This window comes from Gracilinanus agilis, chromosome 6, assembly GCF_016433145.1.
Source record: "Gracilinanus agilis isolate LMUSP501 chromosome 6, AgileGrace, whole genome shotgun sequence".
Taxonomy (NCBI): domain Eukaryota; kingdom Metazoa; phylum Chordata; class Mammalia; order Didelphimorphia; family Didelphidae; genus Gracilinanus; species Gracilinanus agilis.
Genome location: NC_058135.1, coordinates 19,407,117 through 19,431,022, shown reverse-complemented (window position 1 = coordinate 19,431,022; position 23,906 = coordinate 19,407,117). Strand labels below are relative to the sequence as shown.

The window sequence follows — 23,906 nt, the reverse complement described above, 5'->3', positions numbered from 1 at the left end:
AACTGAAATCCTTCTTGTCTAAAAGTTATACCTTCAGGCCTACTAAAGTTTTATGAGACTAAAGCTAACTCTTCTTTCTCGTGATCCTTTAAAAAAGAGAGAACAGAAACAGAAAAACAGGGAAAGAGAGAGACAGAGGGGAAGGAAGGAGAGGGAGAGAGAAGAGGAAGGAAAAGGGGAGAGAGGGAGAGGGAGAAGGAGTCTTAGGCATTGTTGGTTCATCATCTATGGACAGTTAATGGGAAAACAGGGACAAGAAGTATATAGGATGCTAAGGTATAGAAGAATTCTGATTTGTAGCAGGAAAGGTAGTACCTACCCCCCAGGGGATAGCTAGGTAGCACAGTGGGCCTGGAGTCAGGCCTAGAGTGAGGAAGACCTGAATTAAAATCTGGCCTCACTAGCTGTGTGACCTTGGCCAAGTCACTTAATTCTGTTTGGCTCAGTTTCCTCCTCTGTAAAATGAGTTGGAGAAGAAAATGGAAAACCACTCCAGTCCCTTAACTAAGAAACTCCAAATGCAATCATGAAGAGTCAGACACAACTGAACAGCAACAGGAACTGGGGCTAAGCTAAAGATGCCCTTCAGCTTAAGCCTATAAATCCTGCCAAGCTGAAAAGGCTTTAAGGCCAGAGATGATTCTTATTCAGAGAGGTTCATCATTAAAAGCTAACCAAGAAGTGATACTTTTTTTTTTTTTTACATTAGCACATTATAATCAGGCATGGAGCCTGATCAAGCAGTCAGTGTTTATCGATTTGAATTGAATCAAAGGGTTGCCACTCTATCTGAGATCACAAGTTTGGAAATGAGGGTTCCCTGAACTGTCATATCTATGTGACATCCATCTTGCTGGGCCTGGAACTTCACTGCTGTCTTCCATCCTGGATGGATCTTTTCCTCCGTCCCTGCTTCCCATCATTGTCAGTGTAAACCTCAGGCCAGGCTTGGAATTGTGGTGAATGGACCGGAGGTGACTGGCCTTTGCATCTTTGTCCTTTGCTCATCCCTTACCATCTTTGACTTCCCAGTATCATTGGACGCTGTCGAACACTCTCTTCTCCTTGGACACTTTCTCCAAGTTCTTCTCTGGCAAAAATACAATATTCCTTTAAAAATCTCTAGGGGGTGATATGCCAAAAGGCCACAAGATGGAGATGGATTCCTTGAAAAGAAACCTTTTGATTTGTACATTGAGATTATAGACTTCTAATTTTCCAGAATGAAAAGCTAAGACTTTTTACAAGAAAATGTGGGGAAGAGAGTATTTCAATATGCTGCTAAAATTGAGGAAGTAGTGAAAATGCTTTTTATAAATGATCCATTAAAAAAGCTAGAGTGACTTGCCCAGGGTCACCCAACAAAGAAGTATCTGATGCCAAATTTGAACACAAGCCCTTCTGACTCCAGGCCTGGCATTTCAAACTGTGCCACCTGGTTGCCCCTGATTTACAGCATTTAAAAAAATACTGTTACTATAAAACAAGTTACATGTTTACCTGAGTTTAAATCTAACCTCAAACACTGACTAACTGTGTGATTATGGGCAAATCACTTAATCTCTATCTGCCTCAATTTCCTGATCTGTAAAATGAGGATAATAACAGCACCCACTTCCTAGGGTTGTTGTGTCATGGGAGTAATTGTGCCTGGAGGAGAAAGAAGCTTGGGAGGCCCACCTAACCTTTAGGGAGGAGGCAGTGTAGGTTGTAGCAGGGGCCAGAGGAGAGGGACAAAAGTAAAGGGAACATTATTAGTTCAGACATTGACTCCATGTGGTATTGTGTCTAAAAACAAAACAAAATAGATCCAAGCAGTGACCAGCTTCTATGAATGAATGAATTGAATCAGTGAATGAATGAATGAGTCTGTAAGTTAATCAACAAGCCTCTCCTAAGAGTCTGCTATATGCTAGGCATATGCCAGGTGAGGGAATTACAAACACAAAAGTGAGAGTTGCACCACACTTATCACACATAATTAAATATGAGATGTAGAGAAAATAAGTTAGAAAGTGCTTTGGGATGAGCAAAGTCCAAAGCCTGGATTAGAGAGGGAATGCCTGGATACGGGCAGAGAAGCCTATTGCGGTAGTCCAGCCTTTTTTAGAGATGGGAGGTCCACAGTCAACCAAAGTCTCCTCCTGAAATTGTGGTGAAGGATCTAGCAAAAATATTTATTCTGAATTTTCTACAATTCAAGGAGAAGTAGTTTTGTGTAGAAGGAATCCTTTAGACTTTAAACTCCATTTAAGTGGCTTACTTGCTATGAAACTTTGAAATAGTCATTTAACTCTTCAGTCTTGGCATTTTAATCCATAAAATGGGGATAATAAAAGTTAAGCAATTTATTTCACCAGATTATTGTATAGAAAGTATTTCAAAGCAGTATATAAATGATGCTGTGGACTATTATTATTAAGGATAAATCATAGAATCATAGACAAGTTATAAAGGCCCTTAGCAGTCATCCAGTCTAATTCTTTTGCCAATAATTATAAATTCTCTTTTCTGTACACCCTTGGAGTGACTGCTAGGTGGGTTTTGTTGCCATGGAGACCAGGGAAGGCTCTCTGTAGCAGAAGGAAATTTTTAAAAATTTTGGCCAATTCAGTCATTTAGAGTTGGGATTATAAAGCATTTGAGTATCATAAAATGTAATAAAAAATTTTTTTACTAATGATAATGGATAAAAAGGATACCATTTCTTTTTTTTAAAAAACCTTTTTAAAACTCCGTCTTGGTTCCAAGGCAGAAGAGTTAAATGAATCTATAAAAACAGCAATAGATAGTCAATAGTGTTTCCCAAGTTGGAAAAACAAAACACTAAGCTCCTTCAGGTCTTTCCCTCAGACAGAGAGAGAGAGGCAAAGATGTTACCTCCAGCCCTGAGAGAGAGTCCCTGTGTGTGACTCTGTCAGCTGCCAGAGACCAACTGCCACTCCCAGAGAGAGTAACTGTCACAGAAAAAAATGGTTAAACTGTCAGCATTTAAAATTAACACTCTCTCTCAGCTCTGTTTGAAACTCCAATTCTTTCTCAAGCCAGCTTCTCTACTTCTTATCTCTATACTAATAAAACTATACTTATTTTCTAATATCATCCTTATAGGACTGAGAGTTTTGCTCTAGCCCCTTAAAGAAAAGATATGAACTATATATACTATTCAAGAGAAAGATTTCTTTAGCCTGAGAAAGTCAGAGTATAATTAGGTCTTTGCTGGTAGAAATACAACACTAAGTTCTACAAGTGTTTTTTATAGTAGTAGGAATATAAAATCCACATAGAAACAGAACTTTAGGCTTCACTGTTTTCTCATTCTTCCTATTTTTCCAAAAGCAATTTTTTTCTTTTCTTTGTTCTCTCTTTTTTGTTGGCCTAATGTAGATAAACTGGTAAAAAAAATCATAGAGAAATACAGACTTAGAAAAGTTTATCAATCTTAAAAAGCACCTACTATGTTCTAGGCACTGAGGTTACAAGCAGTCCCTTCACAAGGAGTTTGCATTCTAGAGAAGAGGAGTACATTTACAAGTATAAAGAGAATAAATGCAAGGGAGTTAAATCCAAGGCAGTTTGGAAGGAAAGGCAGCAGCAGTCGGACAACTAGCTTCTATAAAGAAGGTGGTATTTGAGCTACCTCTGGAAGAAAGAGAGGAATTCTGGAAGGTGTAGGTGAGGAAGAGGGTACATTCCAGGCATGGGGACCCAGTAAAATGCAGATTTCAAATTATTCAGGCACAATAAAATGGGGAACAGAGATAAGGCAATGAAGTAGCTTTTGGATGTTAAAGGGTCTTTGAAGTCCTCTTGGAAATAAGATTAGAGTAAATTTCTGAATTCTTCATATGTGTATAAAATCTTTATTATTTCAGGGGAAAATCTTTCAGAAAACCCAGGAGAAAACTGAGAAAGAAAAATATGGGTCCATAATAAAGAGTGGTACCAAAGAATCAACTAAATTATTAACAAAGAGGGTTTAGCAATATATTCAGAAGATTATTGTGGCCACTTTGGATTTATACCAGGCATTTCTATGTTTGGAAAACTAAAAAAATAGTAATTGATCAAATTGATGACAAAAAATATACAAACCATATGATTATATCAACAAAGGAGAAAACTCCTACAATAAATCATGCATTTATGTTAAAAAAGGAAATTATTCAACATAACTTAAATAGACTTTTCCTAATTATGACAAATGGTATCTGCCTACTGCTAAGAGTTGGCTTTTTTAATGTTTGAAACCTTACCTTCTGCCTTAGAAAGGCAGATGACTGGCAAGGACTAAGACAATTGGGGTTAAGTGACATGCCCAGGGTCACATAGCTAGGAAGGGGCTGAGGTCAAATTTGAACCCAGGACCTCCTATCTCTAGACCTGCCACTCCATTCTGCTGTGCTACCTAGCTGCCCATCATTATTTGTAACAGAAGTACTAGACACCCTTCTAAGAAGACCAGAGTTAAAGCAATGACGTCCTTTGAGACTAGTATTATTTGATATAGTTCTAGAAGTGTTTCTGCTACTATAATAGAGGGAGTATCCATAGCATTGAAATCACAGGCCATGCAAAGCAGCAGAATAATATAGCTACTCATTTTCATTTGTAATGTTTGCCTCTCTAATTTGTTTTAGGAACCTGGCTGCTGTATTTGCCATGTACCTGGAGTATTGGCTTGGCAGCAGAGCCAGGCTGTTTTCCAGACTGGTCTATGTTGTCCCTTTTTGGTACAGGCGCAGTTCTGATGCGGGGAGCCGGCTGTACAATTAATGACATGTGGGATCAGGAATATGATAAAAAGGTAAAGAAAGGCTTCCTCCATGTTAAAAATAACTTAAATTTTCTAAGTTAAGTTACAAAGCAGTTTGCCTGTGGAATGTTGTTTCAGGACCATAACAAACCCCGCAGAATGGGTACTCCAAGTGCTAGTCTCCTCCTGGGGCACCTGAGGAAACCCCTTGTGAGAAGCCAAGTCCCTTAGTATGCATGGGCTCTGTTTTCCCAAAGGCAAGGGGAGAAATGGGCATTTCGGCCATTTAATTGTCCGAGGTGGATGTTTCAGGAGAACATATACCAGTATAAAGAGAAGAAATGCAAGGGAGTTAAATCCAAGGCAATTTGGAAGGAAAGGCAGCAGCCGTTAGACCAGGGGTCGGCAATATATGGCTCTCGAGCCATACCTGGCTCAACCTCCCTACCAGCCGGCCAGTCCCTGCAGAGCCTCAGGAGGTGCCCCAGGGGGCCCTTCAGCCCCGCCCCATATACCAGCGCCTTCCGCCTCCATCCTCCTCCTTCTGCGGGCATTTATGGCTCTCGGGGCCAAAAAGGTTGTGGACTGTTGAGTTTGAGGGACAGAAAAAGCTTTTCCAAAGAAGGTGGTATTTGAGCTGACTCTGGAAGGAAGAGAGGAATTCTGGGAGATGGAGCCGAGGAAGAGGGTACATTCAGGCCTGGGGAAACAGTGAAATAAATGCAGACTCCAGCCTGCACACCGCTGCCATGTCCCTTTGAGTCTTCTCGCCTTACAAAACATTTGAAGGCCCTTCGCTGGTCCTTGTAACCCATCCCGGTTGCCCTCCTCTGCACAGGCTCTTCAGCTCCTCACAGGGGTGCTCACCGCGGCACAGATACCCCGCGAGGTCTGATGGGGACTCTCACCGCCCTGTCCCCGGGCGCTGCGGCCCAAGATCGAGTTTGGTTTTCTGGCTGCCGGGTCACGCGGCAGATTCCTATCGAGTCCGAGGACTACTAAGCCCCCAGACCCTTTTCGGAAGAGCTGCCTTCTAGCTTTGTCTCCCTGTCTTATATTGGCCGAGTTTCTATTTCTCCGTGCCCAAGAGACCTTACGTTTGTTTGTTCCACCCTATTGGATTCACGCCGGTGCTGTAATCTTTCAGGAACTTTTGGAGGCTGACTTTATCAGCCAGTATGCCAGCACCCCCTTCCAGCTTGGCATCCTCCACATTCTGTTATCTGTGCCTTTATCCGGGTTACTGAGGAAGTTAACCTTCGCCACAGGGGAAAGCGCACACCTCCTGACCCTTCTGCTAATCCAGCCGCCACTGGATTCATCTCATTATATTCTTTCCTAACCCAGAGGCTGCAGACTCACAGCCAGGGGCCAGCTTCACGATTATAATGCAATTGGGAAATGTTTGACAAAATGGACAAAAATTCACTATAACCTAGGTCGATAATGGCAAAGCTTTGGGGGACCCTATATCATGCCCCACCCCCTCCTCAAACTGCATGCCCGTGCCCACCGCTATCAGGTGCCATGCCCCGCCCCCAGCTGCACGCACTGCCCCACCCACCCCTGCGTTGGGGCTGAGCTCCCATGCCCCATACCCTCCCTTTGCGTTTGGGGCAGGGTTGGAGGGGTGCAGCCAGCACAGATGGCTGCTTTGGGGCAGGAGGCAGTGTGGCTGCGCATGCTCAGCCCCTGGCATGACGGAGACAGGCTAGAATGCTCCACCTACTGCATTCGGGGGTGGGGTCAGGCGCCCAGCCTGCCAAGCCAGGGCGCTGCATGCGCCATAGGTTCACCATCACGGGCCTAGGTAATCTTAGTGTATGCTTTTCTAAGTCAGAATGAGGACGGCACAATCTCTTTGTGTTTAAGTTTGATGCCACTAGTCTAATACATACTCTTCATCTTCTTTACAAGAATAAGTGGAGGTACCAGGGATGGGAGGGAGAAGCTAGGTGGCTCAGTAGATTGAGAGCCAGGCCTGGAGTCAGAAGGTCCTGGGTTCAAATATGACTCAGACACTTCCTAGCTGCGTGACCTTGGGCAAGCCAATTAACCCCTCATTGCCTAGCCTTTATTGCTCTTCTGCCTTAGTATTAGTTTTAAGATGGAAGGTAAGAGTTTTTAAAAAATAGTCTGAACAACTTACTTATTTTAGCTTTGCTAAAATCTATGTAAATTATACATCCTAAATTCCCCTCATCTGAGTTTAGTAATCCTGTTGTAAAATGAGGCACAAATTCTATAGAATTTAGGATTCTCTTTCCCCCATGCAGGAGCAAATACCTAGGGTGCCTTGATAGAACCATTGACACCTCTCACTTTCCCAGAACAGGAAGATATCTGAGAACTATGATGCTTTTAAAGCCAAAATAATCTTTATTAAGCAAGGACATATATGTACATGTGGTGCTGATCTGCCTTAAAAGACTTAAAGCCAGGTGTCCAGTCGTTAAGGGGCAAGGTTAAAGCAGAACAGGAGACCTAAAATTAGCTACGTGGCTCCCCTTCCCCCCCATTTCCATGGTTACTTCAGCTTGGTTTACTCATGATCATTCTCCCAATGATTATCAGATTTTCTAAGTCACTCTGGTTGCTCTGTAAATAGCCTTACACATCTTCAGCACCCTACGGGACAACTCTAGCATATCAAGATAATTCACAGGATTAGTCTGATGTGACTTGTTCTCAGTGAAGCCATGTTGGTTCTTTGTAATCACTTCCTACAGAGCCGCCAACCATCTTTCACAATCCTTTCTCAAATCTTCCCCAAAATTGAAATCAGGCTTGTTAGTCCCTGCTTTGTGGACTCTATTCTCTGCACTTTTTGAAAGATCAGGACATGTGACCTCCTCTGTCTCCTGACGCCCTTCCTATTTCCCATGATTCCTTCACATATCACTGGTGGTGACTCTCACCTCACAGTTCTTTCAGGTCCTGAGATCGTAGTTCACCTGGACCAGGTACCTCAGCTTTGCCCAGGGCACCTGTTATGTTACTATTACCTTACGTAGCCTGGGCATTATTATTCCATTACCCATTTTTGTTCTACTATTCCCATTCTGTCAAGATCTTTCTCCTTTGCAGAGAAAACAGAAATAATATTATTATAGTTGATTTGCTCTGCCTTCTCAGTTGCATATATCATTGTCTCATCTACCCGAAACAATAGTCCTTTTTTTCTTTAATCCTCCCTATGTAACTGAAAACACCCTTTTTTATCCTGCTCACCACTCTTTTTGAAGGACCAAATCATGTTCTTATATTCATCATCTATTTCCTGACCTTTTGTCCATCTTCTCTACATTTCTCTTTATTTATTTATTTGTTTAATTATTTATTTTTTCTTTAAGGCCCTTACCTTCCATCTTGGAGTCAATACTGTGTATTGACTTATAGGTGGAAGAGTGGTAAGGGTGGGCAATGGGGGTCAAGTGACTTGCCCAGGGTCACACAGCTGGGAAGTGTCTGAGGCCAGATTTGAACCTAGGACCTCCTGTCTCTAGGCCTGGCTCTCAATCCACTGAGCTACCCAGCTGCCCTCTCTACATTTCTTTTAAAAATCTGAGTTGGTTGGTGTATCCTACCTCCGTGTTCATATCATTCTCTTCAGACAAATTCAAATTTTCCTCTTTATTAAAATTGCTTCCCTCTATATTTTGTTCCAGAGGGAATATCAGATCATGCACAATTTCTCCTCTCCTTTATCATAAATACTAGGATGGAATGGGGTTCTTCCTCCAAGGTTCCCATCATTTCCAGCTTAGGAACCAGATCCTCTAAGTTAGTGAGAATCAAATCCAGAATAGAATAGTCCCTTATCACCAAAGCAGGTCAAGGAGTTATCAACTGCTCTGTTTTTGGCCAACCAGTAGGTGCCTGACTAAACAGAAGTCACTCATCACTACTATGTCTTTCCCTCTTAGGTATAAACTTGGGTTATTATAAAATTAATCATGAAGAGTGTTTTTGCTTTGGTTTTTGTAATTCATTAGAAAACAAATTTATATTAGAATGTATATTTGTGGTTCCTATGGATCTTATCTATACTTATATGGCCATTAAGTAAACATTAAAGCCACAGATGTTGAGATAAGTATCTAAAGTACAGATTCTATTTGGTTTTAAACCTTTTCTTTTGGAAAATCAAGTCCATCATTTTGATGGTTTTTCTTTTTCATACTTAGCTAGAGATACATGTTACATAAGTGAAATGTCAAGCAGTGAATATTGTCATTTACTATTTTAAGTTAAAGGGTTTAACCACAAAACAAGACATTTTAGGCATTTGACCCAAGAGGATCATAATAACTGATCAACTTCAGATAAGCTATTTGCTAACTCAGAAAAGAAAGATTAGTGAACAGTGATGTTAACAGATACATTCCATGTCTTTGGTTATTCTGGGAAGAATAATTTAAAAAAATTTCATTTTGTATAAGAAAAACAGTTAAATTCTATTTGCCCACACAACATCTGTGCCTCTTTTTATACTTACAATCACTTTGCAACTACTCCTTGGGTAGAAAGTTGGGTTACTTTATTTAGATTTAGTCAAAGGTTGTCCCTAGATAGCCTTTCAGAAATCCCTCTCTTTGGGAGGTCCTAGGTTCAAATCTGGCCTCAGACCCTTCCCAGCTGTGTGACCCTGAGCAAGTCACTTAACCCCCATTGCCTACCCTTCCCACTCTTCTGCCTTGGAGTCAATACACAGTATTGACTCCAAGACGGAAGGCAAGGGTTAAAAAGAAAAAAAAAAAAGAAAAAAAAAGGGGGGGCAGGTGGGTAGCTCAGTGGAGTGAGAGTCAGGCCTAGAGACAGGAGGTCCTAGGTTCAAACCCGGCCTCAGCCACTTCCCAGCTGTGTGACCCTGGGCAAGTCACTTGACCCCCATTGCCCACCCTTACCACTCTTCCACCTATGAGACAATACACCGAAGTACAAGGGTTTAAAAAAAAAAAAAAAGAAATCCCTCTCTTACATGCTCACATGAACAGTATCTTCCTCACTCATCTTTACGCTTTCAAGGGTATTCATTATAACGCTAGTTTTCTGCACACCTTGCTCCAAAACCTTGTTGTTATAATAGTAGCATTATCTAAATTTCTTCCATCTTCCTATTATCCAAGTGTCCCCAGTATCCTTAATCCATTTACTTTCTATCTCCTGCTTTCAGTGTGGGAATTGAATACTTTGATGATAAAGTGAACAGCTAAGTATATAAATTATATAGAGATTTTTGTAGAGAAGGGAGGAATGGGGTGATATTTATTTTTTGATAGGTTTCTTAATTGTGGTTTTTTCCAAGCTTATTCAAATCTGAATTGCTTGTTCTTGGCCATATGTCAGATACTAATTTTTATCTTTGCATGGGGCTTTTTGTAAAGAATCTGATTTTTCTTTGCCAAGGTTACAAGGACAGCAAATCGACCAATAGCTGCTGGAGATATTTCAACATTTCATTCCTTGATTTTCCTTGGAGGACAGCTGAGCTTGGCACTGTGTGTACTCCTGTGTCTGAATTATTACAGGTATATTTCATATGCATTTCCCAATACTAATGAAAGACATGTAATTTGAAACTTGAAAAAATTGTAACATAAAACTGGTTTACTTCTGCCACACAGCCAGTGCACAGACATTATCATTCATCTTGAAAATGACCTCAGGTAAAGTGAGAGGTACACTCAAAGCATTTCATAGTCCTTGTAGTTATTTGATATAGTTAGAAATGCAAGCTATAACAATTAGACAAGAAAAAAGGCAATCAAAGGAAGAAGCATAGGAAAAGAGGTGATGATTTATCTCTGCAGGTAATGTGGTTTACTTAGAAACTCCTAGAGATTCAATGAAAAACCTAATTGAAACAATGAATAGTAAAATAACAAGATTAAAAACAAACTAACAAATATCAGGTTTTTTTGTATAATAGAAAACTCAGAAGTAGGAGATAGATGAAGAAATTAAATTTAAAATCACTACAGAACACATAAAATATCTGGAAGTTAACCTACCAAGACATATTCAGGACTTATAGTAATAACTACCATGCACCCTTTGCAGAAAGGAAAAAGAAACTTTAAATGTTTGGAGAGCTGTTCAGTGTTCATATTGAGTTGTGCCAATATAATAAAAATGTTGCTGTCATTCAAATTCATATGCAATTTTAGTGTTATGCCAATGAAACTTCAAAGGAAATTGTTTAAAGAACTAGACAAAATAATAACAGAATCAATCTCAAAAGAAGGACTCTCATCATATATATGTATCCATTCCCTACATAAAAATATTTCCCATTTGATAACTTTTCTTTTTATTCAGGTTACTTTGACTTTGTTCTTGCAAAAGATTTTTAAATTTTATGTCATTAAAAGTGTCTCTTTTAAGGGGGCAGCTGGGTAGCTCAGTGGATGGAGAGCCAGGCCTAGAGAAGGGAGGTCCTAGGTTCAAATCCGGCCTCAGACCCTTCCTAGCTGTGTGACCCTGGGCAAGTCACTTGACTCCCATTGCCTACCCTTACCACTCTTCTGCCTTGGAGTCAATACACAGTATTGACTCCAAGACGGAAGGTAAGGGTTATTTAAAAAAAAAAAATAAAAGTGTGTCTTTTATGGTTACCTTTATCCTTTGTGAGGAAAACCCATGTGCTTGGGGAAACTCAAAAATTTGGAAATGTACATTTTTGTCATCCTTCTTTCTGTAGTAATGACCGTCCATAAAAGTTCCTTGATTAACAAAAAACTTTTGTGTTAAACAGATACTTTAGCTGCTAAGCTCAGTTAATTCATGCTTACTTGACTGGGCATGGCATCTTAACAAACTAATCAATCTTCTGGGGAACTTTTCTGATTCCCTACTTCCAGTATGTTTGTTTTCTCAGCCAGGATTATGTCTCAACAACAACTACAATATCCATTATTTCTGTATTTCAAACTTAGCTGATAAGAGTTCTGGACTCTGTCCTTTTGCATCTCTCTTATTTTTTTTTTGGGTTCAGACTCAGCATTGTCTTTGCAGATAATCACACCTTGCTCTTGTGGTTAATAATTTAATTCTCATTTCCATCTATAAACATAAATTACATTGTCCTATGATATTTCTAGTGTTCATATCTCTTCAGTATTTTATAGATTATCCCATTTAAAATGAACAGTCTCATAATTTCAAGAAAGAATAACGCTTTAGTAACTTCTTGTCTTAGAATTTTAAATAGACTTAACTCACCACCCCATATAAACGAACATTACTCTTACTTTCTGTGTTAGTAACAACTCTTAAGGCAGAAGGGCAAGGACTAGGCAAAGAGGGCTAAATGACCTGCTTAGGGTTACACAGCTAGGAAGTGTCTGAGGCCAGATTTGAACCCTTTTTCTTTTTTAAACCCTCACCTTCCATCCTAGAATCGGTACTGTGTATTAGTTCCAAGGCAGAAGAGCAGTAAAGGCTAAGCAATGGGTGTTAAGTGACTTGTGTTAAAAGGTAGAGGAAACCTTGAGAAGATGGAATAAATGTCTACTCTGGTTGTTAATGTCTCTCTCTGTCACTGCTAAGAATAGCCTTGCGGCTAAACGATACAGAAATCTGTTTCAGACTGAGATCACCACTGGGTTATGAGTTGATGGTTTACTAAGGCTTTGCCTAGCTTAGTCACCCAAGATGTCCCTTCTAATACAGAGTCCTGTCAGAGAGGAAACAATGGCGATCGGCTCAGGGCTTGGCTGAGCCTGAATAGAGTTTCCTCTCCTTATAACCCTTTCACCCACTAAACCTCCCTCAGTCCTATCCACAATTTTTCTGACTACGTCGTTTCTAGTTTAACGAAGATTTATTTGAAAGGGGTATCAAAGAAAGGGATTTGTGGGAAAGGGGATTAGGAGTTCCCTCACTGTGGGAGTTGACCCAAAGTCAAAGTCTCTCAACTCCTCCACTGACGGCCAAGGAAACACCTGAGCACTTTCTATCTGCTGGTAGTTGTGTTCTAGCTAACCTATGTAGTTTTCTAAGAGTTAGCTGACACAACAGAGGCAAGCCTTCAGGATTTGCTCAGCCCCTCTCCTAGAGAGCCCTTCGAGGTGACTGGCAGCTGCTCAGTTTTACACAGATCAGCTTTCAGTTCAGGATCAATAGGAGGGTCTTCAGGGTCGTTGGTTTCTCTTTATCGGTTGGGAAATGCAGCAAATGGGATATTTCTTGATCTTCAGTGATCTCTTCAAGCTCCTTCCTTCACTCCAGTTCAAGATCAGACTCCCCCCCCCAAAGCTGTTAGAGTTCTTCCAAATGACCTTTAGCCCCCTCACTCTGCCTCCTGCATTCCATGGCAGTCTGTGTTAGAAATCCATTTCCTCACTTGGCCAGGATCACTCGGCTAGGACGTGTTTGAGGCCAGATTTGGACCCAGGACCTTCCACCTCTAGGACTGACTCTTAATCCAGTGAGCCACCTAGATGCCCCCCTACCACACAGTCATAAGAAGCAACATCAATTGAGTAAAGTGCACTGATATGCAAACTCATCTCACAGCATTTGCAACATTCTGTATCCATAGCCTGCTTCCTCTGAGAAGAAAAAAAAATTATCCTCTGGTACCATGAGTAGTTCACACATTCATTCTGATTTCAGATGTTTGAATGTTGTTTTAATTTGCTTGATTATCCTGATTCTGCTTTCTTTTCTCTATATTAGTCTTTCCAAACCATTTTTAATACAAAAGTACCTGCCCTTCTAGGGACTTGATACTTTTAAACCTTTTATTTCTTTTATAGTAACTATATCGGAAAAATAGACAGAAGAAGAAATTATTGCCTTTTTTTTCTGATAGGCTAATTGAAACTGAAGCTTAGAGAAGTTTTAGTGACTTGTCCACTAGTCTTTTTGTTAAGGGCCAACTGCTGAGACATAACTTAGATCTCTTGACTCAATCTCTTTACATGAATGAGAAAGCTACTTGCTTTCGACAATGGGAAAAAAAGAGAGTAAAACCAAAAGAATCATTTTTGTGGTTTTCTAAAAAGAAGACATCCCTTATGACTCATATGCCCTGCAAAATATTCATCAACAAAATGAAAACATAATGTAAAGTACTTCCTAGGTCACTAAATTCCCCCTAAATCTCTCTGATTTTAGCTTTTCTGTTTGGGGATCTCTTTAGTAGGCTAATAACAAGCCCATGTATAAACTTCTCAGAATCAGATCTTTAAAGGTTGAAAAATTAAAAAAAAAACAACAGAGGATGATAGAGGAAACCAAAAGTTAAAAGATGTCATTTTTTTCCCCATCCAAGATCAGAAGACTCCCTGAAATCTATCCATGAACTTCTAAGTTATCTATGGACCCCACCAAAGACCCCTTACCATAATGTGATAACAATAGCTAATATTTATATAATGCCTACTGTGTGCCAGGCTCTATGCTAAATGCTTTATAAATATCACCTCATTTGAGCCTTACAACAGCCTTAAGAGGTAAGTGTATTATTATCTCCATTTTAGTCAAGGAAACTGAGGAAGACAAGTTAGGCGACTTGCCTAGGCTTACTCGGCAAAAAAGAGGCTGAAGCAGGATTTGAATTTGTCTTCCCAAATCCAGACCCAGGTCTCTAACGACTTCATTACCAGATACCTTAAGAGATATCTTCATTCTGATTCTTTTTTCCAGATCTCTCAATTTATCATAAACTTGAATTTGGATTCTGTTCAACCAAGGTGTCTCAGTTTTCAAACTCTAGTAGCATCTTCTATTACCTTCAGTGCCCTGGGAAAACTCAGAACTAGGAAGAGTATTTCACATGCTTGAAAATATCAGATTTAGAAAGGAAATTTTTCTAGATTATCTCATTACTGCTATTGTTACTACTTTTAAGTTCACTATAGTATTTATCAGTTTCTAAGAAATTGTATCAGATAATGCATATTTAATTTTTCCTTCATTTCAGTATAGCACTGGGAGCTGCTTCATTGTCCCTGGTGGTCATTTATCCTCTGATGAAAAGAATTACTTATTGGCCACAGCTAGCCTTGGGTGAGCTTGAAATTACCATATTTCCTATTGCCTTTAAAAAATCTTTCATTGATTGCTTTTTCCTTCTTCCTTCCCTCCCTTTCCTTTCTCTTTCCTTCTTTCTGTCCTTCCTTCTCTTTCCATTTTTTTCTTCTCTTTCTTCCTTCTTTCTCCTTTCCTTTGGTTTCCTTTTTCCTCTCTTCTCTTTACTCCTTTTCATCTTTCTCTTTTCTTCCTCTCACTTTCCTTCTCTTCTTCCTTCCTTCTCTCTAGCACAACCTGTTATAACTCACCACCATCCCCTACAAATGGAAGACTTTCCTCATAAAGAGTAGAAGTAGTGGGGAGCTGAAGGGATTGAAAGCCAGTCTCTAGATGTGAGGTCCTGGGTTCAAATTTGGCCTCAGATACTTCCTAGCTGGGGACTCTGAGCAAGTTACTTTACCACCACCCCTCCCCAACCCCCACTGCCTAGCCCTTACCACTCGTCTGCCTTGGAAGTGATATACAGTATTGATCCTAAGATGGAAGGTAAGGGTTTAAAATAAATAAATAAAGAGTAGGAGTGGTAGAGACAAACAACTCAGTGGTCATGTCTTAAATGCATGTCTCATTCTGCACTTCTAGTCCTTTCCCTGCTTCGTAAGTCTTGGTTCACATGCCTCATCATCAGTCTTCTGAATTCATGACTTGAGTTCTGGAGATTCTCAAAGTTACTTTCTTTTAAATCATGGTGGTCCCTCTGTAAATTGCTTTCCCAGTCCTTCTTATTTTTCTCTGCAACTGTTCATAGAAGTCTTCTCATTTTTGCCATTTCTTAAAGATTCATAAGATCTAATATCCTTTTTAATTAAATCTTAAAAGCTAGAAGAGAGCTCAGGGGCCATCTAGTTCTATCCATTCATTTTACAAATGAAGAAACAGAGTCCTAGAGTAACTGAATTGAGTAACTTACAAAAGTCACCTGGGGTCATACTGATAACTTACTGATAACCTCTTTCCCTTGCATCAGGTTTTCTCAATATTCCATTACATTCATATAACAATTTATAATGGATCCAAAGGTGAGCAAATTGCTCCAAACTAAAGGCAAAGTGCTTTTAAACATAGTTTTTGTTTTTAAAGAGTGATTTAAAGGGCATGTAGGTGGCTCAGTGGATAGAAAACCAGGACTGGAGTTGAGAGGACCTGGTATTAAATATAGCCTCAGATACTGTAGGAATATAGTTAGGGATGGTCTGGTTTTCTAGGGTTAGTTGAAAGAAGGGAATTTTGAGATAAGCCTTAGGAAAGGATTCTGGGTAAGAAAAGAATTGTGGGTCTACAACTGAAAATAACTGAACTTCATTTCCTTCTTGGATTTTGACCAAGCTGGAGGTAGGTTTTGTCTCTCTTCCTGCAATTGCAAGCTGAAGGATGGTTTTGCTCTAAGGGATTCTCCCTGGAAGGTCAGGATTTTGTGGAGAAATCCTTGGAATCCAGGTAGAGGATTTACTTGGAGAAAACCAGTTTCACTGAGTCTAGTTTTCATCTGCCAGTGGTCCAGCTGCCAGAATTCCTATTGGTTAAGGTAATCCAAAGCTTTCTATCTGTAACTTTGGTTACTTAGTACAGCAGCCAAACTCAGGGATTTCTCCCCTTTCTTTCTCTATTAATTATTGGTAGGAAGTTTAGGTTAAGTCAGATAGCTTGGGAAAGGGTTTTAGATAGCATAGGGAGGATTAGGTAAGGCCCAGAGAAGAAACAGAAGGCTTCCCTTAACCAGGGAATGTAGAAGTTGGGTGGAGGTAGTGTGAAGAGAGTTGGGGTCATACCTATCCAGTTACTTTTATTCCTTTTGTTAAATAAACTTTGTTCCCATAAACAAAGGGTTTGATGCTTAATTGGCCCTGAGGAGTTCCTAGGTAGGTTGTAACATCTGATATCCCTCTAGGATACTTACACATTACATTTGGCGAGGCCAGCTACCCTAGGACCACAGGAGTTTTTTTAATTTTGGGGGGCAACTGTTACCCTCAGCCTCTTGGAATTCTGAGAGCTGCTCTGCCAAGCTTAGCCAGAGCAGGAGAATCTTGGTGTGGCTGGCTAGGAGGTTGGACTCTGCAAGTAACTTTACCCCCATTGCCTCACTCTTACCACTCTTCTGCCTTAGAGCCAATACTTAGTATTTACTCTAAGACAGAAGTATAATAGTTAAAATTAAATCATGAAGCTGCTAGAATCTTTAGTAGCTTTATTACATCAAAGTAGTGATAGTAAAGAGGGAAATGTAGGAAAGAAGTAGAGAGTAGCTTATCTTACTACCCTATTTGCTGTTTGATGGATTGAAGCTATCCACCAACAGGGGTTCCTCCAGGTTCCAAGCTCTAGCCAGAAGAGAGTGAGAGAGTGAGAGAGCGAGCAGTGCCATGGTCTTGCCTTATAAGCCATTTTCTCCACCCACTAGCTATCCCACGTCACATCTCTGGAACCAGTTGTAGTTCCTTAATTTGCCTGGTACCACCTAGGAAGACAGTGCCTGTGGGATCAGTTTCTGGTCTCCTTGGTTTCAACTTCCTTTCTCTGAGGGTTTCGCTATACTTGCATATCTCAAGTCCCTGGTTGGTGATGTCAAACAAAGCAACATAATGGGAAGGGGAATTCCCTTCCCACAGAAAGTAAGGGTTTTTTGGTTTTTTTGTAAGTGATTTATCAAATTTGTTAAGTAATTTCAAATACCCTAGACCAGAGGTTCTTAATTTTTTTTTTCCTCATGAGCCCCTTTGGCAGTCTGATGAAACCTATGGACTTCTCAGAATAATATTTTCACATGCATAAATTAAAATGCATTTTGTATTACAAAAGAAACCAATTACATTGAATCATAGTTATCAAAGCATAAAAATTAAAAGTCAGCAAGTTTATGGACTCCCAAATTTAAAACCCCTGATTAAGGTACACTCAGGTTTTTAAAAAAATCCTTACCTTCTATCCTAATAACAGTCTTTAAGACAGAAGGGGAAGGACTAGGCAGTTGATTTTAAGTGACCAGGTTCATTGAGCTAGGAAGTATCTGAGGCCAGATTTGAACCTAGGTCTTCCTGACTCCAGGTCTGGCACTCTTTCCACTATGGGGCCCAAATTTTAAAATTGAATTATTTAAAAATTCAAAACATTGGATTGTACTGAAAAATATTACAGATTTGACCTCACTACCTTCAACAGATGCCTTATATTTCTGCCTTAAGGTAGCTACCTTACAGAATAGAGAAATTAGTACAACCATTACCCAGTATTCCCAGGTAGAACTTGCCATTTGCCATTGTATAGTCTAATTGAAGTATGCATGTCTGAACCCCTAAAGCAGGGGTCGGCAACCTTTTTGGCCGTGAGAGCCATAAAAGCCACATTTTTTAAAATGTCATTTCATGAGAGCCGTACAGTGCTCACAGTGCCGCTCCTGTAACAGCGCCTGAAAAAAAATGGACTTTATGGCTCCTGCAGAAAGAGCCCTATCTGGCCCTCAAAAGAGCCAGCTATGGCTCAAGAGCCATACATTGCTGACCCCTGCCCTAAAGGTAAACCCAAGAGAGCCCATACAAGAATTCCTTCTTTGATAGCCTGTCCCTGTTTGCTACTTAGGCTACCATCTAAGAAAATAAAACTTCCAAAGAGATACTGCCAGGATCCAAAACACTTTAGGGAACATTAGATACAGGGAGTGTGTTTGTGTCTTTAAGTCTTATAAATTTAGAGCATTCCTTGGAGAATTCTATATGAATACAGTATATAAGATATTCTCCACATCTTTCCATTGTGTAACAGGAACCTCTTCCCCCCCAAAATCACACACTGGGGTCATCCTACCTGCATTTCTGCACTGCATGCACTACATCACTTGAGAGTGCTCTAGCCGTGAGTCATGAGACTGTGACCTACATACTTGATCCAGAGATGGTTGAGTTTGACTTGAAAGAGAAGGGGGAGGTTAAAAGGTTCAAGACAAGGAAGTGGGCAGATTCCCTTGGATGTGGTAGTGAGGTGAAAGGATAGTGGCTGAGATAGAGAACCATGAGAGGAGAGCTCATGTGGCAAGATTAGAATAAGGATAATCTCCTCTATCTCAATGCTCTCAATATCAAGTAAATATTAATAAACTCTATGGAAATTAAGAACTAGAGAGTATTCATTTAATTTAGTTTTCATACCATTTTATTTCCTCTGCTCTCCCAGAGAAAACCATAGCTCTGACATGGCTGGTTATTTTCCATCAGAACGAGAAGCTGTGTATTAGAGTGGAAAAAGCCCTGAATTTGAATTTAGGAATTCAAATTGCAACCTCATCATTTATTACTCATGATCACAAACAAGTCATTTTATTTCTAAACCTCAGTTTACTGTAAAGTAGGGGTTAATACTTTTGATACTGCTGACAGAAGACTTTTTTAAGAAAAGCACTTTATGAACCATAAATGCTATATTAATGCGAGCTATTATCACAGTCAGCTTTTAACTTTAGATTCAGAGCTCAGCTGCCTTAGTGTTGTTTTTTTTTTGACATTATTGTCATAATTGTGCATACTGTTTTCTTGGTGCTGCTTACCTACTAGGCATTATTTCATACAAGTCTTAGCATATTTCTCTAAGTTCCTCATATTAATTGTTTCTTATCATACAAGTAATATTCTATTACATTCATACACACATAATTGTTCAACCAGTCCTCATTTTCTTCCCAGTTTTTGCTACCGCCAAAAAAAATTAAAAATATCTCGGCCTCTATGAGAACTTTGTCTTTAACTTCTTTGAGGTGTCCACCTAATAGTGAGATGTATGGATCAATGGCATAAATTTAATCAATTTAATCACATAATTTATAGTATGATTCTTTACACTAAGATCTTTTATCCATGGAAAATAAAGTTCTTTTTAAAGTTTAAGTACCTCTTGATTAGATCTTCAAGAATTCAAACAAGTGGCTTTTCACTTAAGTGATATCTATGCCTTTTCTTTTTTATATCCTAGAGATTTCCTGGACCCAATAACAAATGAGAAGTAAGCAAAAAGACTATCAGAACAGCTGACATTGACAGTCTGTGCCACATGGCACCTGCATAGCATGATTCAGAGCCCTTTTTAGGTGTGCTCCATCCCTGGCCAGGAGTTCAGCATTCCTATGTTTAAAACCAACCTCATCCTTAGAAACCAGAGTTCTTTGTCTGCTTTTCTTTTCCCACATATACCTTTCTCTTCTGAGTTCCATGGATTTAGTTTATATTGGTGATTGAAAACAGTGTCTGTATCCACAAGATCTTCTGCTTTTTGCAGAGGACTTCATAATCTTTAGCATTAGGTTCCTATAGGGGTATCATTTGTTTCCCTAGAAGTGAGCACTGATTTGTGAGTTCAGGGTTCATTTACTGTACTTGTGTCCCTAGGGCCTAGAGTGGTTCCTGACCCAGAGAAGGCCCTTAATAAATATTTACTAATTGCTTTATTTACAGTTACTTAGAGACTTTCCCTCACATCCTGGATACTTTCTTTTGGGAAGCCTGACCAGCCTCACTGTTTATATCTGACTGATTACTAGTTATTTCAGTATCTCCTTCAATAGCAAGTCTTTTCTTCCTTTGACTGTTATTGGATGATGCCCTGTCTGATGACACCTGAGAATTTGTATCATTATTCTTTGGAGAACAAGAATCTGCTTTCCTCTGCAGGAAGATTAAGCCTGTTATAGAACTCAAATGTTCCATGTGTAAAAAATTAATGGTTGGACAATAATTTTTTGAAATTATGTGGTCGCCAATATTCATTATACCTCAAGTCAGAAATTTAATTATAAATATTTACAAAATGGAGAGGAAACAATAAAGTAGAGAAATGTGAAGAGTTTAGAGAGGTTATCTATCCTATCAACCTAAATGTTTACTCTGGGTCTGCTTAATCCAGGCAGCGATTAATTAATTCTCAACCAGGAAGACTGGTAGTGAGTAACCACTCGGCCTCCTCAAAAATGGAAGCTAGTCTCTTAGGAAACCAGGAAAGAAGTCAGCCTTTCACTCACCCAAAGAAGTAGTCCAGGAGTCAGAGTCTAAATTAAAGCTGAGCTTCGAGCACATGATCTAAGCTGCAGTCTCCAGCAAATCTCCCTTAAAGACTCTCCCCAGTCAGAAGACTATCTCCAGAAGAAAATCTCTTCAGACTATCTTTTCAAAAACAATCTCCCTTTAAGGGAATTTGAGGCTTGCTTTTATGGTGACTTCTTGTCCCTGCCCCTCTTCACAGGGGCCAGTCACCATTTCCAAATTGCGTAGCACTGCTCATGAGGCAGTATCTGTGGGATTGACTTCTCACCTTCTGGAGAGGTGAATGCTCATCCTGGCTGATTGAGTTTCTGAAGGTGTGAATTCACTAAGTGGTTTATGAGCTCCACCTAGTTCAAGCTTGTGTTGGTTCAATCAAAAGGTTGACAAAGGAGAGTTAATCTTGTCTTCATAATCTAGTGAGTTATTTAAGTTAGTGTTATCTCAGGATAGACAATAGAGTAAAGAACTCTTTCACACATGGTCCTCCTACTTCTTTGGGACATGTTCTTTCACCCTTTGACCTTTTGATACAGGCAAAAATTCTCTTCTGATTTATTTACAACCTTTTTTATTATTTTCTCCTTGAAATATTTCTTCCATTCTTCCGAGGAACACTTTGTTTTCTCTCATGCCCTGGATAGTAGAGTGACCTTCCTTGAGCCCTTCTATTTTTGTCATCAAGGACTAATATCTCCTTGTGCTTTGTATGTGTGTGTGTGTGTGTGTGTGTGTGTGTGTGATTCATAGTACTAGCAGAAACCAGTGCAAAGCACATTTTTTTATTTAAACCCTTACCTTCTATCTTAGAATTTGTTAAGTGACTTGCCCAGGGTCACACAGCTAGGAAGTGTCTGACCCCAGATTTGAACCTGGGACCTACAGGCCTGACTTTCAATCCACTGAGCCACCTAGCTTCCTCCATAAAAGTGCATTATTGAAGATCACAGTAAGTCCTCCTTATCCTCCATACTTGATTGAAGGACCACAGTGGCTCTCTCTTCTAATTTCTTTGTCAAATTACAAATTTGCAAGACAGAACTTGAGATGTGAATGTGAGATGTGCCAAGGTCATCCACCTGGCTTCACTTTGCTACTGATCTCTTGTTACTTCTATGTCCTTCCCTTGGGCACTTTCCTCTTTGTCTCCTCTTGAGAGATATGATTTAATTTCTTTTTAGCATCCAGAAGCATAAGGACATAATTCAGTTATCTGATGAGCTTCATCACCTGGCTGTTGCTCTTCATACACTTTCATAGACATTAGGCTTTCAGGCCCCACTTGGGGATTGAGACTTAATTTGTTTACCAGACAAAGGCTCACAAGGGCACATGTATGAAAAGAGCATTCCCTCTCCTTGTTATACTATCACTCCTCTATAGAATCTTCTGCCAGCAAGTGGGACAGTCACTTTACCTATGATGGTGCTGGTCAGGGTCCTGAGTTGGAAGGCACCTACCTCAGTGGGAATTGGACTGTTTTGCAGTTCACTAATCAAACAAGAGAAATAGCCCAGCTTGCACTGACATCTTTGTTTATGTGATTATGCTTTGAATTATGGCCTGGATTGTGTGATGACGGATTATTGGGTTGATGTTGTTTTTTAAATCTGTGTCCCAGTCCTGAGCCTTGGTCTCAGGTCATTTTGGTCATTTTGCTGAAGTCTATAACCAAAACTCCTCTTCTCTGGCTTTAAGCTAATTATAAATATATATACTGTTTCCTCTTTCTAATTAAAAAAAATAATGGAAATATATATTCCTGCCCTTTTGGCAAAAGGTTGGGGAAATGCCATTGTCTCAAGAGTGGATTTAAATATGTAAATCATAACCCTATATATTTGTAATTAGCCTGGCCCTTGAATTCTGAAATCAATTCTGTGGTTTTTTTCCCTCTTCCTTTCTTATCTTTTATCACTCAAAGGACTAACCTTCAATTGGGGAGCATTACTTGGATGGTCTGCTATCAAGGGTTCCTGTGATGTGTCTGTCTGCCTGCCCCTTTATCTCTCTGGAGTTATGTGGACCTTGATATATGACACTATCTATGCCCATCAGGTAAAGTATTATCTTCAAATCTAATCATTGGCTTTTTTCTGTCCCTCCCAGAAATTTGTTGTATTTAACTTTGTGGACTTGCAGATAGTAGCTCTTATTTTAGTGTTACTGCTCAAATGTGACTCATGTACTCTGGCCACTTCCTGGATTAACCATCCCCAACCCAGTTCAAAATTTTTCAGTGTTTCCTGGTTGACTCTATGAAAAATACAAAATTCTCAGCCTGATATTCAAAGACTCTCCACAATTAGCCTCCAACCTTTGTCCTTTCACCTCATTTCACATTATTGCCTTTCATCATATCCATATTCCAGTCCAACAGAACTCGCCTAGCTGTTGTCCAAGTCCAACAGCCCATCTCTTACCCCAGCATTCATGTAGCCTGTCCCCTCTGCCTGGAGAGCACTCCTTCCTCCCTCCTGTATGAGGGTGAGTATTGTGGTTCAGAGAGTGGGGCATAAGAGTTTTGCAGGCCTGCAGAATTCTTCTGCCCCCCTCTCTGTACCACAGTATTGATGGTAGTGGGGGGGGGTATATCTAGACTCCCCCTCCCCCTTGTTAGCATTCAGTGGACCAGTATAGCTAACACTTCACCCCCATACTCAGAAGGCCTATGAGAGAATGAACTCAAAGAGGTTCCCTATATCAAACTGACAGGGGTTTATTAAAGGATAACTTAATTTCAGGGTACAGGGGAAAAGGTATAGAGGAATCAAGGAAGAAGGGAAAGGATGAACTTCACTCTCAACTATGTCTTCTCCCCAGGAGAGCAGCTCTAGACTTCTTCTGAGGCTTGGTCACAGTAGCTCACTCTCTCCTCCTCCTACAATCTCCTATCAAATATTTATAACTAATATAAGAGGGAAGTAACAGGATAAATTGATTCAAGCAGGATCAGGGAAGAGACCCCCCCCCCCCCCCCCCCGCCCCATTCAAGCCTGCTTCCCTAGGAGTTCAGGCTCTCCGGCCCAATTGGAGAATTGCTGTTCAATGTCTTCTGTGTTGGTAAATGAAGATAGTAGAAATTGATG

General features: G+C 40.0%; 1 protein-coding gene across 2 annotated transcripts in view; it reads left to right on the top strand.

Annotated features, from left to right (window-relative positions):
• Window positions 1-23,906, top strand: part of COQ2 (coenzyme Q2, polyprenyltransferase) — a 41,831-nt gene that overhangs the window by 6,551 nt on the left and 11,374 nt on the right. Inside the window, exons 2-5 of one of the 2 annotated variants that reach the window (XM_044680455.1) lie at window positions 4,740-4,807; window positions 10,166-10,287; window positions 14,688-14,773; window positions 22,742-22,875. In XM_044680455.1, coding sequence (XP_044536390.1) covers window positions 4,740-4,807; window positions 10,166-10,287; window positions 14,688-14,773; window positions 22,742-22,875 — 410 coding nt within the window. Of the gene's footprint in view, window positions 1-4,640; window positions 4,808-10,165; window positions 10,288-14,687; window positions 14,774-22,741; window positions 22,876-23,906 lie in introns of both variants that reach the window. The other variant, XM_044680454.1, reaches the window with a different exon arrangement.